The following is a 13891-nucleotide window of genomic DNA, read 5'->3' on the forward strand; positions in this document are numbered from 1 at the left end:
TCTCTCTCTCTCTCTGATATAACCTCCGATACCTCTCTCTCTCTCTCTCTCTCTCTCTCTGATATAACCTCCGATCCCTCTCTCTCTCTCTCTCTCTCTCTGATATAACCTCCGATACCTCTCCCTCTCTCTCTGATATAACCTCCGATCCCTCTCTCTCTCTCTCTCTCTCTCTCTCTCTCTGATATAACCACCGATCTCTCTCTCTCTCTCTCTGATATAACCTCCGATCCCTCTCTCTCTCTCTCTCTCTCTCTGGTATAACCTCTGATCTCTCTCTCTCTCTCTGATATAACCTCCGATCCCTCTCTCTCTCTCTCTGATATAACCACCGATCCCTCTCTCTCTCTCTCTCTCTCTCTCTGATATAACCTCCGATCCCTCTCTCTCTCTCTCTCTCTCTCTCTCTCTCTCTCTCTCTCTGGTATAACCTCCGATCCCTCTCTCTCTCTCTCTCTGATATAACCTCCGATCCCTCTCTCTCTCTCTCTCTCTCTCTCTCTCTGGTATAACCTCCGTTCCCGCTCTCTCTCTCTCTGATATAAACGGTGATCTCTCTCTCTGATTTTAAAAATAGATGAATTGGACCAATAGATTAAATGATATGGCAGTAGATAAGCATTTCAAGAAATATTTCATAATTCTCAACAAAAATACATTCCATTGAGAAACAAAAACTCCGCAGGAAAAGTGATCTATTCGTGGCTAACTAAAAAAGGTAAGGATAGCATTAGATTGAAAGCAGAAACTTATAATGTTGCAAAGAATATTAGTAGTCCTGAAGATTGGGAGAGTTTCAGAAACCAGCAAAGGGTGAGCAAGAAATTGATAAAAAGAGAAATAATAGACTGAGAGAAAACTAGCCAGAAATCTCAGAACAGATTGTCAGAGCGTGTACAAGTGTGTAAATAGGAAAGGAGTAGCAAAAGTAAACATTGGTGACTTAGAGGCTGAGGCAGGAGAAATTATGGGGAAGAAGGAAATGGCAGATACGTTAAACAAATATTGTGTATCTGTCTTCACAGTAGAAGACGCAAAAAGCAAACCTAAAATGGTGGGGAACCAAGGGTCTAGTGAGGGTAAGAAATTTAATGTCATTAATATCAGCACAGAAAAAGTTCTCGAGAAACTAATGGGACTAAAACCCGACAAATTCCCCTGGACCTGACCGGCGTACACCCTGGGGTTCGAAGAGAGATGGCTGCAGAGATACTGGATACATTGGTTTGGATCTTTCAAAATTCCCCAGATCCTAGAACGTTCCCAGCGGATTGGAAGATAGAAAATATAACTCCGCTAATCAAGAAAGGAGGGAGAGATAAAACAGGGAACTACAGACCAGTTAGCCTGACATCGGTCATAGGGAAAATGCTAGAATCTATTGTTAAGGACGTGGTAACAGGGTCAGGCCACTCCTCACTCCCTCCGAGGGTCTGGTCACTCCTCACTCCCTCCTGGGGTCGGGTCACTCCTCGCCCAGCTCTCCCTCCAAGGGGTCTGGTCACTCCTCACTCCCTCCGGGGGTCGGGTCACTCCTCACCCCCTCCGGGGGTCGGGTCACTCCTCGCTCCCTCCGAGGGGTCTGGTCACTCCTCACCCCCTCCAGGGGTCGGGTCACTCCTCACCCCCTCCGGGGGTCGGGTCACTCCTCGCTCCCTCCAGGGGCCTGGTCACTCCTCACTCCCTCCGGGGGTCGGGACACTCCTCACCTCCTCCGGGGGTCGGGTCACTCCTCACTCCCTCCGGGGGTCGGGTCACTCCTCACTCCCTCCGGGGGTCGGGTCACTCCTCACCCCCTCCGGGGGTCGGTTCACTCCTCGCTCCCTCCGAGGGGTCTGGTCACTCCTCACCCCCTCCGGGGGTCGGGTCACTCCTCACTCCCTCCGGGGGTCGGGTCACTCCTCACTCCCTCCGGGGGCCTGGTCACTCCTCACTCCCTCCGGGGGTCGGGTCACTCCTCACCCAGCTCTCCCTCCAAGGGGTTGGGTCACTCCTCACTCCCTCCGGGGGTCTGGTCACTCCTCACTCCCAGGGGGTCTGGTCACTCCTCACCCCCTCCGGGGGTCGGGTCACTCCTCACCCCCTCCGGGGGTCGGGTCACTCCTCCCTCCCTCCGGGGGTCGGGTCACTCCTCACTCCCTCCGGGGGTCGGGTCACTCCTCACCCCCTCCGGGGGTCGGGTCACTCCTCACTCTCTCCGGAGGTCGGGTCACTCCTCACTCTCTCCGGGGGTCGGGTCACTCCTCACTCTCTCCGGGGGTCGGGTCACTCCTCACTCTCTCCGGGGGTCGGGTCACTCCTCACTCCCTCCGGGGGTCTGGTCACTCCTCACTCTCTCCGGGGGTCGGGTCACTCCTCACTCCCTCCGGGGGTCGGGTCACTCCTCACTCTCTCCGGGGTTCGGGTCACTCCTCACTCCCTCCGGGGGTCTGGTCACTCCTCACTCTCTCCGGGGGTCGGGTCACTCCTCACTCTCTCTGGGGGTCGGGTCACTCCTCACTCCCTCCGGGGGTTGGGTCACTCCTCACTCCCTCCGGGGGTTGGGTCACTCCTCACCCCCTCCGGGGGTCGGGTCACTCCTCACTCTCTCCGGGGGTCGGGTCACTCCTCACCCCCTCCGGGGGTCGGGTCACTCCTCACTCCCTCCGGGGGTCGGGTCACTCCTCACTCTCTCCGGGGGTCGGGTCACTCCTCACTCTCTCCGGGGGTCTGGTCACTCCTCACTCTCTCCGGGGGTCTGGTCACTCCTCACCCCCTCCAGGGGTCGGGTTACTCCTCACTCTCTCCGGGGGTCTGATCACTCCTCACTCCCTCCGGGGGTCGGGTCACTCCTCACTCCCTCCGGGTGTCGGTCACTCCTCACTCTCTCCGGGGGTCGGGTCACTCCTCACCCCCTCCGGGGGTCGGGTCACTCCTCACTCTCTCTGGGGGTCTGGTCACTCGTCACCCCCTCCAGTGGTCGGGTTACTCCTCACCCCCTCCGGGGGTCGGGTCACTCCTCACCCCCTCCGGGGGTCGGGTCACTCCTCACTCTCTCCGGGGGTCAGGTCACTCCTCACTCCCTCCGGGGGTCGGGTCACTCCTCACTCCCTCAGAGGGTCGGGTCACTCCTCGCTCCCTCCGAGGGTCGGGTCACTCCTCACTCTCTCCGGGGGTCGGGTCACTCCTCACTCCCTCCGGGAGTCGGGTCACTCCTCACTCTCTCCGGGGGTCGGGTCACTCCTCACTCTCTCCGGGGGTCGGGTCACTCCTCACTCTCTCCGGGGGTCGGGTCACTCCTCACTCCCTCCGGGGGTCGGGTCACTCCTCGCTCCCTCCGGGGGTCTGGTCACTCCTCACTCCCTCCGGGGGTCGGGTCACTCCTCACTCCCTCAGAGGGTCGGGTCACTCCTCGCTCCCTCCGAGGGTCGGGTCACTCCTCGCTCCCTCCGGGGGTCGGGTCACTCCTCACTCCCTCCGGGTGTCGGGTCACTCCTCACTCCCTCCGAGGGTCGGGTCACTCCTCGCTCCCTCCAAGGGTCGGGTCACTCCTCGCCCAGCTCTCCCTCCGAGGGGTCTGGTCACTCCTCACTCCCTCCGAGGGTCGGGTCACTCCTCACTCTCTCCGGGGGTCGGGTCACTCCTCACTCTCTCCGGGGGTCTGGTCACTCCTCACTCCCTCAGAGGGTCGGGTCACTCCTCGCTCCCTCCGGGGGTCTGGTCACTCCTCACTCCCTCCGGGGGTCTGGTCACTCCTCACTCCCTCCGGGGGTCGGGTCACTCCTCACTCCCTCAGAGGGTCGGGTCACTCCTCGCTCCCTCCGAGGGTCGGGTCACTCCTCGCTCCCTCCGAGGGGTCTGGTCACTCCTCACTCCCTCCGAGGGTCGGGTCACTCCTCACTCTCTCCGGGGGTCGGGTCACTCCTCACTCTCTCCGGGGGTCTGGTCACTCCTCACTCCCTCCGGGGGTCGGGTCACTCCTCACTCCCTCCGGGGGTCGGGTCACTCCTCACTCTCTCCGGGGGTCGGGTCACTCCTCACTCTCTCCGGGGGGGTCGGGTCACATAGAAACATAGAAAATAGGTGCAGGAGTAGGCCATTCGGCCCTTCTAGCCTGCACCGCCATTCAATGAGTTCATGGCTGAACATTCAACTTCAGTACCCCACTCCTGCCTTCTCACCATACCCCTTGATCCCCCGAGTAGTAAGGACCTCATCTAACTCCTTTTTGAATATATTTAGTGAATTGGCCTCAACAACTTTCTGTGGTAGAGAATTCCACAGGTTCACCACTCTCTGGGTGAAGAAGTTCCTCCGCATCTCGGTCCTAAATGTCTTATCCCTTATCCTTAGACTGTGACCTCTGGTTCTGGACTTCCCCAACATTGGGAACATTCTTCCTGCATCTAACCTGTCTAACCCTGTCAGAATTTTAAATGTTTCTATGAGATCCCCTCTCATTCTTCTGAACTCCAGTGAATACAAGCCCAGTTGATCCAGTCTTTCTTGATAGGTCAGTCCCACCATCCCGGGAATCAGTCTGGTGAATCTTCGCTGCACTCCCTCAATAGCAAGAATGTCCTTCCTCAGGTTAGGAGACCAAAACTGTACACAATATTCCAGGTGTGGCCTCACCAAGGCCCTGTACAACTGTAGCAACACCTCCCTGCCCCTGTACTCAAATCCCCTCGCTATGAAGGCCAACATGCCATTTGCTTTCTTAACCGCCTGCTGTACCTGCATGCCAACCTTCAATGACTGATGTACCATGACACCCAGGTCTCGTTGCACCTCCCCTTTTCCTAATCTGTCACCATTCAGATAATAGTCTGTCTCTCTGTTTTTACCACCAAAGTGGATAACCTCACATTTATCCACATTATACTTCATCTGCCATGCATTTGCCCACTCACCTAACCTATCCAAGTCACTCTGTAGCCTCATAGCATCCTCCTCGCAGCTCACACTGCCACCCAACTTAGTGTCATCCGCAAATTTGGAGATACTACATTTAATCCCCTCGTCTAAATCATTAATGTACAATGTAAACAGCTGGGGCCCCAGCACAGAACCTTGCGGTACCCCACTAGTCACTGCCTGCCATTCTGAAAAGTACCCATTTACTCCTACTCTTTGCTTCCTGTCTGACAACCAGTTCTCAATCCATGTCAGCACACTACCCCCAATCCCATGTGCTTTAACTTTGCACATTAATCTCTTGTGTGGGACCTTGTCGAAAGCCTTCTGAAAGTCCAAATATACCACATCAACTGGTTCTCCCTTGTCCACTCTACTGGAAACATCCTCAAAAAATTCCAGAAGATTTGTCAAGCATGATTTCCCTTTCACAAATCCATGCTGACTTGGACCTATCATGTCACCTCTTTCCAAATGCGCTGCGATGACATCCTTAATAATTGATTCCATCATCTTACCCACTACCGATGTCAGGTTGACCGGTCTATAATTCCCTGTTTTTAAAAAGTGGGGTTACATTGGCTACCCTCCACTCTATAGGAACTGATCCAGAGTCAATGGAATGTTGAAAAATGACTGTCAATGCATCCGCTATTTCCAAGGCCACCTCCTTAAGTACTCTGGGATGCAGTCCATCAGACCCTGGGGATTTATCGGCCTTCAATCCCATCAATTTCCCCAACACAATTTCCCGGCTAATAAGGATTTCCCTCAGTTCCTCCTCCTTACTAGACCCCCCGACCCCTTTTATAACCGGAAGGTTGTTTGTGTCCTCCTTCGTGAATACCGAACCAAAGTACTTGTTCAATTGGTCCGCCATTTCTTTGTTCCCCGTTATGACTTCCCCTGATTCTGACTGCAGGGGACCTACGTTTGTCTTTACTAACCTTTTTCTCTTTACATATCTATAGAAACTTTTGCAATCCGTCTTAATGTTCCCTGCAAGCTTCTTCTCATACTCCATTTTCCCTGCCCTAATCAAACCCTTTGTCCTCCTCTGCTGAGTTCTAAATTTCTCCCAGTCCCCAGGTTCGCTGCTATTTCTGGCCAATTTGTATGCCACTTCCTTGGCTTTAATACTATCCCTGATTTCCCTTGATAGCCACGGTTGAGCCACCTTCCCTTTTTTATTTTTATGCCAGACAGGAATGTACAATTGTTGTAGTTCATCCATGCGGTCTCTAAATGTCTGCCATTGCCCATCCACAGTCAACCCCTTAAGTATCATTCGCCAATCCATCCCAGCCAATTACGCCTCATACCTTCAAAGTTAGCCTTCTTTAAGTTCTGGACCATGGTCTCTGAATTAACTGTTTCATTCTCCATCCCAATGCAGAATTCCACCATATTATGGTCACTCTTCCCCAAGGGATCTCGCACAACGAGATTGCTAATTAATCCTCTCTCATTACACAGCACCCAGTCTAAGATGGCCTCCCCCCTAGTTGGTTCCTCGACATATTGGTCTAAAAAACCATCCCTTATGCACTCCAGAAAATCCTCCTCCACCGTATTGCTTCCAGTTTGGTTAGCCCAATCTATGTGCATATTAAAGTCACCCATTATAACTGCTGCACCTTTATTGCACGCACCCCTAATTTCATGTTTGATGCCCTCCCCAACATCACTACTACTGTTTGGAGGTCTGTACACAACTCCCACTAACGTTTTTTGCCCTTTGGTGTTCTGCAGCTCTACCCATATAGATTCCACATCATCCAAGCTAATGTCCTTCCTAACTATTGCCTTAATCTCCTCCTTAACCAGCAATGCTACCCCACCTCCTTTTCCTTTTATTCTATCCTTCCTGAATGTTGAATACCCCTGGATGTTGAGTTCCCAGCCCTGATCATCCTGGAGCCACGTCTGCGTAATCCCAATCACATCATATTTGTTAACATCTATTTGCACAGTTAATTCATCCACCTTATTGCGGATACTCCTTGCATTAAGACACAAAGCCTTTAGGCTTGTTTTTTTAACACCCTCTGTCCTTTTAGAATTTTGCTATACAATGGCCCTTTTTGTTCTTTGCCTTGGGTTTCTCTGCCCTCCACTTTTCCTCATCTCCTTTCTGTCTTTTGTTTTTGCCTCCTTTTTGTTTCCCTCTGTCTCCCTGCATTGGTTCCCATCCCCCTGCCATATTAGTTTAACTCCTCCCCAACAGCACTAGCAAACACTCCCCCTAGGACATTGGTTCCGATTCTGCCCAGGTGCAGACCATCCGGTTTGTACTGGTCCCACCTCCCCCAGAACCGGTTCCAATGCCCCAGGAATTTGAATCCCTCCCTGCTGCACCATTGCTCAAGCCACGTATTCATCTGAGCTATCCTGCGATTCCTACTCTGACTAGCACGTGGCACTGGTAGCAATCCCGAGATTACTACTTTTGAGGTCCTACTTTTTAATTTAGCTCCTAGCTCCTTAAATTCATTTCGTAGGAACTCATCCCTTTTTTTACCTATGTCGTTGGTACCAATGTGCACCACGACAACTGGCTGTTCTCCCTCCCTTTTTAGAATGTCCTGCACCCGCTCCGAGACATCCTTGACCCTTGCACCAGGGAGGCAACATACCATCCTGGAGTCTCGGTTGCGGCCGCAGAAACACCTATCTATCCCCCTTACAATTGAATCCCCTATCACTATCGCTCTCCCACTCTTTTTCCTGCCCTCCTGTGCAGCAGAGCCAGCCACGGTGCCATGAACTTGGCTGCTGCTGCCCTCCCCTGATGAGTCATCCCCCTCAACAGTACTCAAAACGGTGTATCTGTTTTGCAGTGGGATGACCGCAGGGGACCCCTGCACTACCTTCCTTGCACTACTCTTCCTGCTGGTCTTCCATTCCCTAGCTGGCTGTGGATCCTTCTCCTGCGGTAAGACCAACTCGCTACACGTGATACTCACGTCATTCTCAGCATCGTGGATGCTCCAGAGTGAATCCACCCTCAGCTCCAACTCCGCAACGCGGACCGTCAGTAGCCGGAGGTGGACACACTTCCCGCACACGTAGTCCTCACTCTCTCCGGGGGTCGGGTCACTCCTCACTCTCTCCGGGGGGGTCGGGTCACTCCTCACTCTCTCCGGGGGTCGGGTCACTTTTCACTCCCTCCGGGGGTCTGGTCACTCCTCACTCTCTCCGGGGGTCGGGTCACTCCTCACTCTCTCCGGGGGTCGGGTCACTCCTCACTCTCTCCGGGGGTCGGGTCACTCCTCACTCTCTCCGGGGGTCGGGTCACTCCTCACTCCCTCCGGGGGGGTCGGGTCACTCCTCACCCCCTCCGGGGGTCGGGTCACTCCTCACTCTCTCCGGGGGGGTCGGGTCACTCCTCACTCTCTCCGGGGGTCGGGTCACTCCTCACTCTCTCCGGGGGTCGGGTCACTCCTCACTCTCTCCGGGGGTCGGGTCACTCCTCACTCTCTCCGGGGGGGTCGGGTCACTCCTCACTCTCTCCGGGGGTCGGGTCACTCCTCACTCTCTCCGGGGGTCGGGTCACTCCTCACTCTCTCCGGGGGTCGGGTCACTCCTCACTCTCTCCGGGGGTCAGGTCACTCCTCACTCTCTCCGGGGGTCGGGTCACTCCTCACTCTCTCCGGGGGGGTCGGGTCACTCCTCACTCTCTCCGGGGGTCGGGTCACTCCTCACTCTCTCCGGGGGGGTCGGGTCACTCCTCACTCTCTCCGGGGGGTCGGGTCACTTGGCCTGCCAACTGCCCCCCCGCCCCCCCGGCCGATGACTTCCCCTCATCCAGTAAAATCCCTCACTTGGCACAGGCCAGGTCCTGAGAGTGCTGGAGAAGAGAGGTATCACTTGTATCGGGGCACTTAGATAATCAGAACATGATCAGGCAGAGGCAACATGGTTTTATGAAAGGGAAATCATGTTTGACAACTTTATTACAGTTGTTTGAGGATGTACCTAGCATGATAGATAAAGGGGAACCAGTGGATGTAGTATATTTGGATTTCCAAAAGGCATTCGATAAGGTGCCACATAAAAGGTTGTTACACAAGATAAAGGCTCATGGGACTGGAGGTAATGTATTAGCATGGATAGAGGACTGGTTACCGGACACAAAACAGAGAGTCGGGATAAACGGGTCATTTTCAGGTTGGCTGGCTGTAACTAGTGGGGTGCCGCAGAGATCAGTGCTGGGGCCTCAGCTATTTACAATCTATATTAATGACCTGGGTGAAGGGACCGAGTGTAATAGATCCAAAAGCAAATACTGCAGATGCTGGAATCTGAACTAAAACCCGAAAAGGCTGGAAATCTCAGCGGGTCAGTCAGCGTCTGTGGAGAGAAACGGAGTTTCAGTTCTAACGAAGGGTCATCGACCCAAAACGTTAACTCTGTGGACAGTAAGGTGGCAGATGGAGTGTACTGTGGGGAAATGTGAGGTTATTCACTTTTGTAGCAAGAATAGAAAAACAAAATATGTGTTAAATGGTGAGAAATGTTTAAATGTTGGTGTTGAGAGAGATTTGGGGGTCCCTTGTACAAGACACAGAAAGTGAGCATGCAGGTACAGCTAGCAATGAGGAAGGCAAATGGCATGTGTCCTTTATTGCAAGGGGGTGCAGTCTAGGAGTAGGGAAGTCTTGCTACGACTGTACAGGGCCTTGGTGAGACCACACCTGGAACATAAGAACATAAGAAATAGGAGCAGGAATCGGCCCTTTGGCCCCTCGAGCCTGCTCCGCCATTCAATAAGATCATGGCTGATCTGATCATGGACTCAGCTCCACTTCCCTGCCCGCTCCCCATAACCCTTTACTCCCTTCTCGCTCAAAAATCTGTCTATCTCCACCTTAAATATATTCAATGACCCAGCCTCCACAGCTCTCTGGGGCAGAGAATTCCACAGATTTACAACCCTCAGAGAAGAAGTTCCTCCTCATCTCAGTTTTAAATAGGCGGCCCCTTATTCTATGTCCCCTAGTTTTAGTTTCCCCTAGAGTGTAAATATCCTCTCTTGTTGAGCCCCCTCATTCTTCTGAACTTCAATGTATATAGGCCCAAACTACTCAACCTATCTTCTTAAGTCAACCCCCTCATCTCCGGAATCAACCTAGTGAATCTTCTCTGAACAGCCTCCAAGGCAAGTATATCCTTCCTCATCCCCAGCATTGAAGCACTGACCACACTCGATCAGCTCCGCTGGGCAGGGCCACATTGTTCGCATGCCAGACACGAGACTCCCAAAGCAAGCGCTCTACTCGGAACTCCTTCACGGCAAACGAGCCAAAGGTGGGCAGTGGAAACGTTACAGGGACACCCTCAAAGCCTCCCTGATAAAGTGCAACATCCCCACCGACACCTGAGAGTCCCTGGCCAGAGACCGCCCTGAGTGGAAGAAGTGCATCCGGGAGGGCGCTGAGCACCTCGAGTCTCATCACCGAGAGCATGCAGAAACCAAGCGCAGGCAGCGGAAGGAGCGTGCGGCAAACCAGTCCCACCCTCCCCTTCCCTCAACCACTGTCTGTCCCACCTGTGACAGGGACTGTGATTCCCGTATTGGACTGTTCAGTCACCTAAGGAATCATGGTAAGAGTGGAAGCAAGTCTTCCTTGATTCCGAGGGACTGCCTGTGATGGTGATGGTCCTTCCTGAAATACGGAGACCAAAACTGTACGCAGTACTCCAGGTGTGGCCTCATCAATACCCTGTACAGTTGTAGCAGGACCTCCCTGATTTTATACTCTATCCATCATCATAGGCCGTCCCTCGAACGAGGATGACCTGCTTCCACGAGTTCACAGGTGTTTCAATGGAGGACCCGATGTTCCCGTCCTGATCTCCAATTGAAGGGTGGAAGATGCCTGTGCGTGGATTGTTTTAACGTGGGGTGACCGTTGCACACCAGCCACCACACGGGGCTTGACAGAGCGAGGTCTGGGTCCAGTGGCAAGGGTTAACCAGGACCACTGGAGACCTGCTCTGCTGCACGGACCCAGTGTGCACATATCACAGTGTGGGCTGGTCCGTGCTGCCCCTGGGCCCTCGCCTCTCCTGGGCCCCTTACCCTCATCTATTACAGCTCCGCCACGATCTCTCACCACATCTCGCCACAAACACTCGCCGCTCATCCGCCCCGACATTCTCACTCCTCTGAGAGGGCCCTGCCGATGTTCTGCCCACGCTCCAAAGGGATATACTTGCATTGGAAGCAGTTCAGAGAAGATTAACGAGGCCTACCGAGATTCCTGGTAGGTAGACTTTTTCCCCGCAGTGCAGCAAGGCCAGCGTCCGCGTAACCAGGCAACCACATTGTTGTTCGCCTGGGAGAGAAACTCCAATTACTAGTTCTATTTAAACTCTATCCCCCTTGCAATAAAGGCCAACATTCCATTGGCCTTCCTTATCACATGCTGTACCTGCTTTTACTGAAGTTGAATGTTCAGCCATGAACTCATTGAATGGCGGTGCAGGCTAGAAGGGCCGAATGGCCTACTCCTGCACCTATTTTCTATGTTTCTAGGCTTACTAACTTTTTGTGTGTCATGCACAAGGACCCCCAGGTCCCTCAGCACTTTGTAATCTTTCTCCATTTAAATTATAATTTGCTTTTCTATTTTTTCAGCTAAAGTGGATAACCTCACATTTTCCCACACTATACTCCATCTGTCAAATGTTTGCCCACTCACTTAGCCTGTCTGTATCCCTTTGCAGATTTTTTGTGTCCTCCTCACAACTTGCTTTCCACTAATCTTTGTATCATCAGCAAACTTGTCTACATTACACTCGGTCCCTTCATCTTAGTCATTAATATAGATTGTAAATAGTTGAGGTCCCAGCACTGATCCCTGCGGCACCCCACTAGTCGCTGTTTGCCAATCCGGAAAATGACCCATTTATCCCGACTCTCTGTTTTCTGTTAGTGAGCCAATTCTCTATCCATGCTAGTATATTACCCCCAACCCCGTGAACTTTTATCTTGTGCAGTAACCTTTTATGTGGCACCTTGTCAAATGCCTTCTGGAAATCCGAATACACCACATCCACTGGTTCCCCCTTTATCCATCCTGCTCGTTACATCCTCAAAGAACTCCAGTAAATTTGTCAAACACGATTTCCCTTTCATAAAACCATGCTGACTCTGCTGATTGAATTTTGCTTTACCAAATGTCTCGCTGTTGCTTCCTTAATAATGGACTCCAGCATTTTCCCAAGCACAGATGTTAGGCTAACCGGTCTATAGTTTCCTGCTTTCTGTCTGCCTCCTTTTTTAAATAGGGGCGTTACATTTGCAGTTTTCCAATCCGCTGGGACTGACCCAGAATCCAGGGAATTTTGGTAGATTACAACCAATGCATCCACTATCTCTGCAGCCACTGCTTTTAAGACCCTAGGATGCAGGCCATCAGATCCAGGGGACTTGTCCACCTTTAGTCCCATTATTTTACCCAGTATTACTTCTTTAGCGAAAGTGATTGTATTAAGTTCCTCCCTCCCTATAGATCCTTGATTATCCATTATTGGGATGTTTTTAGTGTCTTCTACAGTGAAGACCAATACAAAATATTTGTTAAACGTCTCTGCCTGTTCCCTGTTCTCCATTAATTCTCCAGTCTCATCCTCCAGGGTACCAACATTTACTTTAGCCACTCTTTTCCTTTTTATGTACCTGTAGAAATTCTTACTATCTGTTTTTACATTTTGTGTTAGTTTACTTTCATAATCTATCTTCCCTCGTTTTATTATTTTTTTAATCGTTCTTTGCTGGTTTGTAAAAGTTTCCCAATCCTCTGGCCTCCCACTGGTCTTGGCCACATTGTATGCCCTTGTTTTCAATTTGATACCATTCCTTATTTCCTTAGTTAGCCACGGATGGTTATCCCTTCTCTTATTTCCTTCTCATCGGGATATATTTTTGTTGCAAGTTATGAAATATCTCCTTAAATGTCTGCCACTGTTCATCAACCGTCCCACACTTTTAATCTGGAGTACTGTGTACAGTTTTGGTCTCTTTATGTAAGGAAGGATATACTTGCCTTTGAGGCGGTGTAACGAAGGTTCACCAGATTGATCCTGAGGATGAGAGGGCTGTCTTCCGGTGAGAGATTGTGTAGAATGGGCCGATACTCTCTGGAGTTTAGAAGAATGAGAGGGGATCTCATTGAAACACACTAGATTCTGAGGGGGATTGACAGGGTAGATGCTGAGAGGTTGTTTCCCCCCGGGCTGGGGAGTCTAGAACCAGGGGTCACAGTCTCAGGATAAGGGGCCGGCCATTTAGGACTGAGATGAGGAGGAATTTCTTCACTCAGAGGGTGGTGAATATTTGGAATTTTCTGCCTCAGAGAGCTGTGGAGGCTCAGTCTCTGAATATATTTTTGGATAGGTTTTTGGTATCAAGGGGAATCGAGGGATATGGAGATCAGCCGTGATCTTATTGAATGGTGGAGCAGGCTCGAGGGGCCGAATGGCCTCCTGCTCCTATTTCTGATGTTCCCTCTTGTTGTTAACTGTCGCGCTCTCTCTGATTTAATCATCGATCTCTCTCTGATATACCCCCCATACCCTTCCGCTCTTTTTCAGAAGTTGTCTCTCATGTCGTCCAATGGAAACTCGCCACTGTTGATCAACACCACAGATTGTAACGGCAGTGTCCACACCAGCTGCACTACACCAGATCCCCCCGAGGAGCTGGACGCACGGGTGAATGAGCGGCGCGTACCGTGCGCAATGGCGGACACGGGGAGGCGCTGCGTGGAATGGCGGACACGGGGAGGTGCTGCGTGGAATGGCGGGACACGGGGAGGTGCTGCGCTGCGTGGAATGGCGGACACGGGGAGGTGCTGCGTGGAATGGCGGGACATGGGCAGGTGCTGCCTGGAATGGCGGACACGGGGAGGCGCTGCGTGGAATGGCGGGACACGGGGAGGCGCTGCGTGGAATGGCGGGACATGGGCAGGTGCTGCGTGGAATGGCG

At 52.3% G+C, this 13891-nt stretch overlaps 1 protein-coding gene across 1 annotated transcript in view; it reads left to right on the top strand.

Annotated features, from left to right (window-relative positions):
- Positions 1–13497: 13497 nt before the first annotated feature.
- Positions 13498–13891, top strand: part of adcy3a (adenylate cyclase 3a) — a gene marked incomplete at its 5' end in the record, with an annotated part of 276081 nt that continues 275687 nt past the window's right edge. The window contains one exon of the mRNA XM_070873493.1: positions 13498–13617. Within this exon, the coding sequence (XP_070729594.1) occupies positions 13498–13617 (120 nt within the window). The remainder of the gene's footprint in view (positions 13618–13891) is intronic.

Source organism: Pristiophorus japonicus, unplaced genomic scaffold, assembly GCF_044704955.1.
Source record: "Pristiophorus japonicus isolate sPriJap1 unplaced genomic scaffold, sPriJap1.hap1 HAP1_SCAFFOLD_493, whole genome shotgun sequence".
NCBI lineage: Eukaryota > Metazoa > Chordata > Chondrichthyes > Pristiophoridae > Pristiophorus > Pristiophorus japonicus.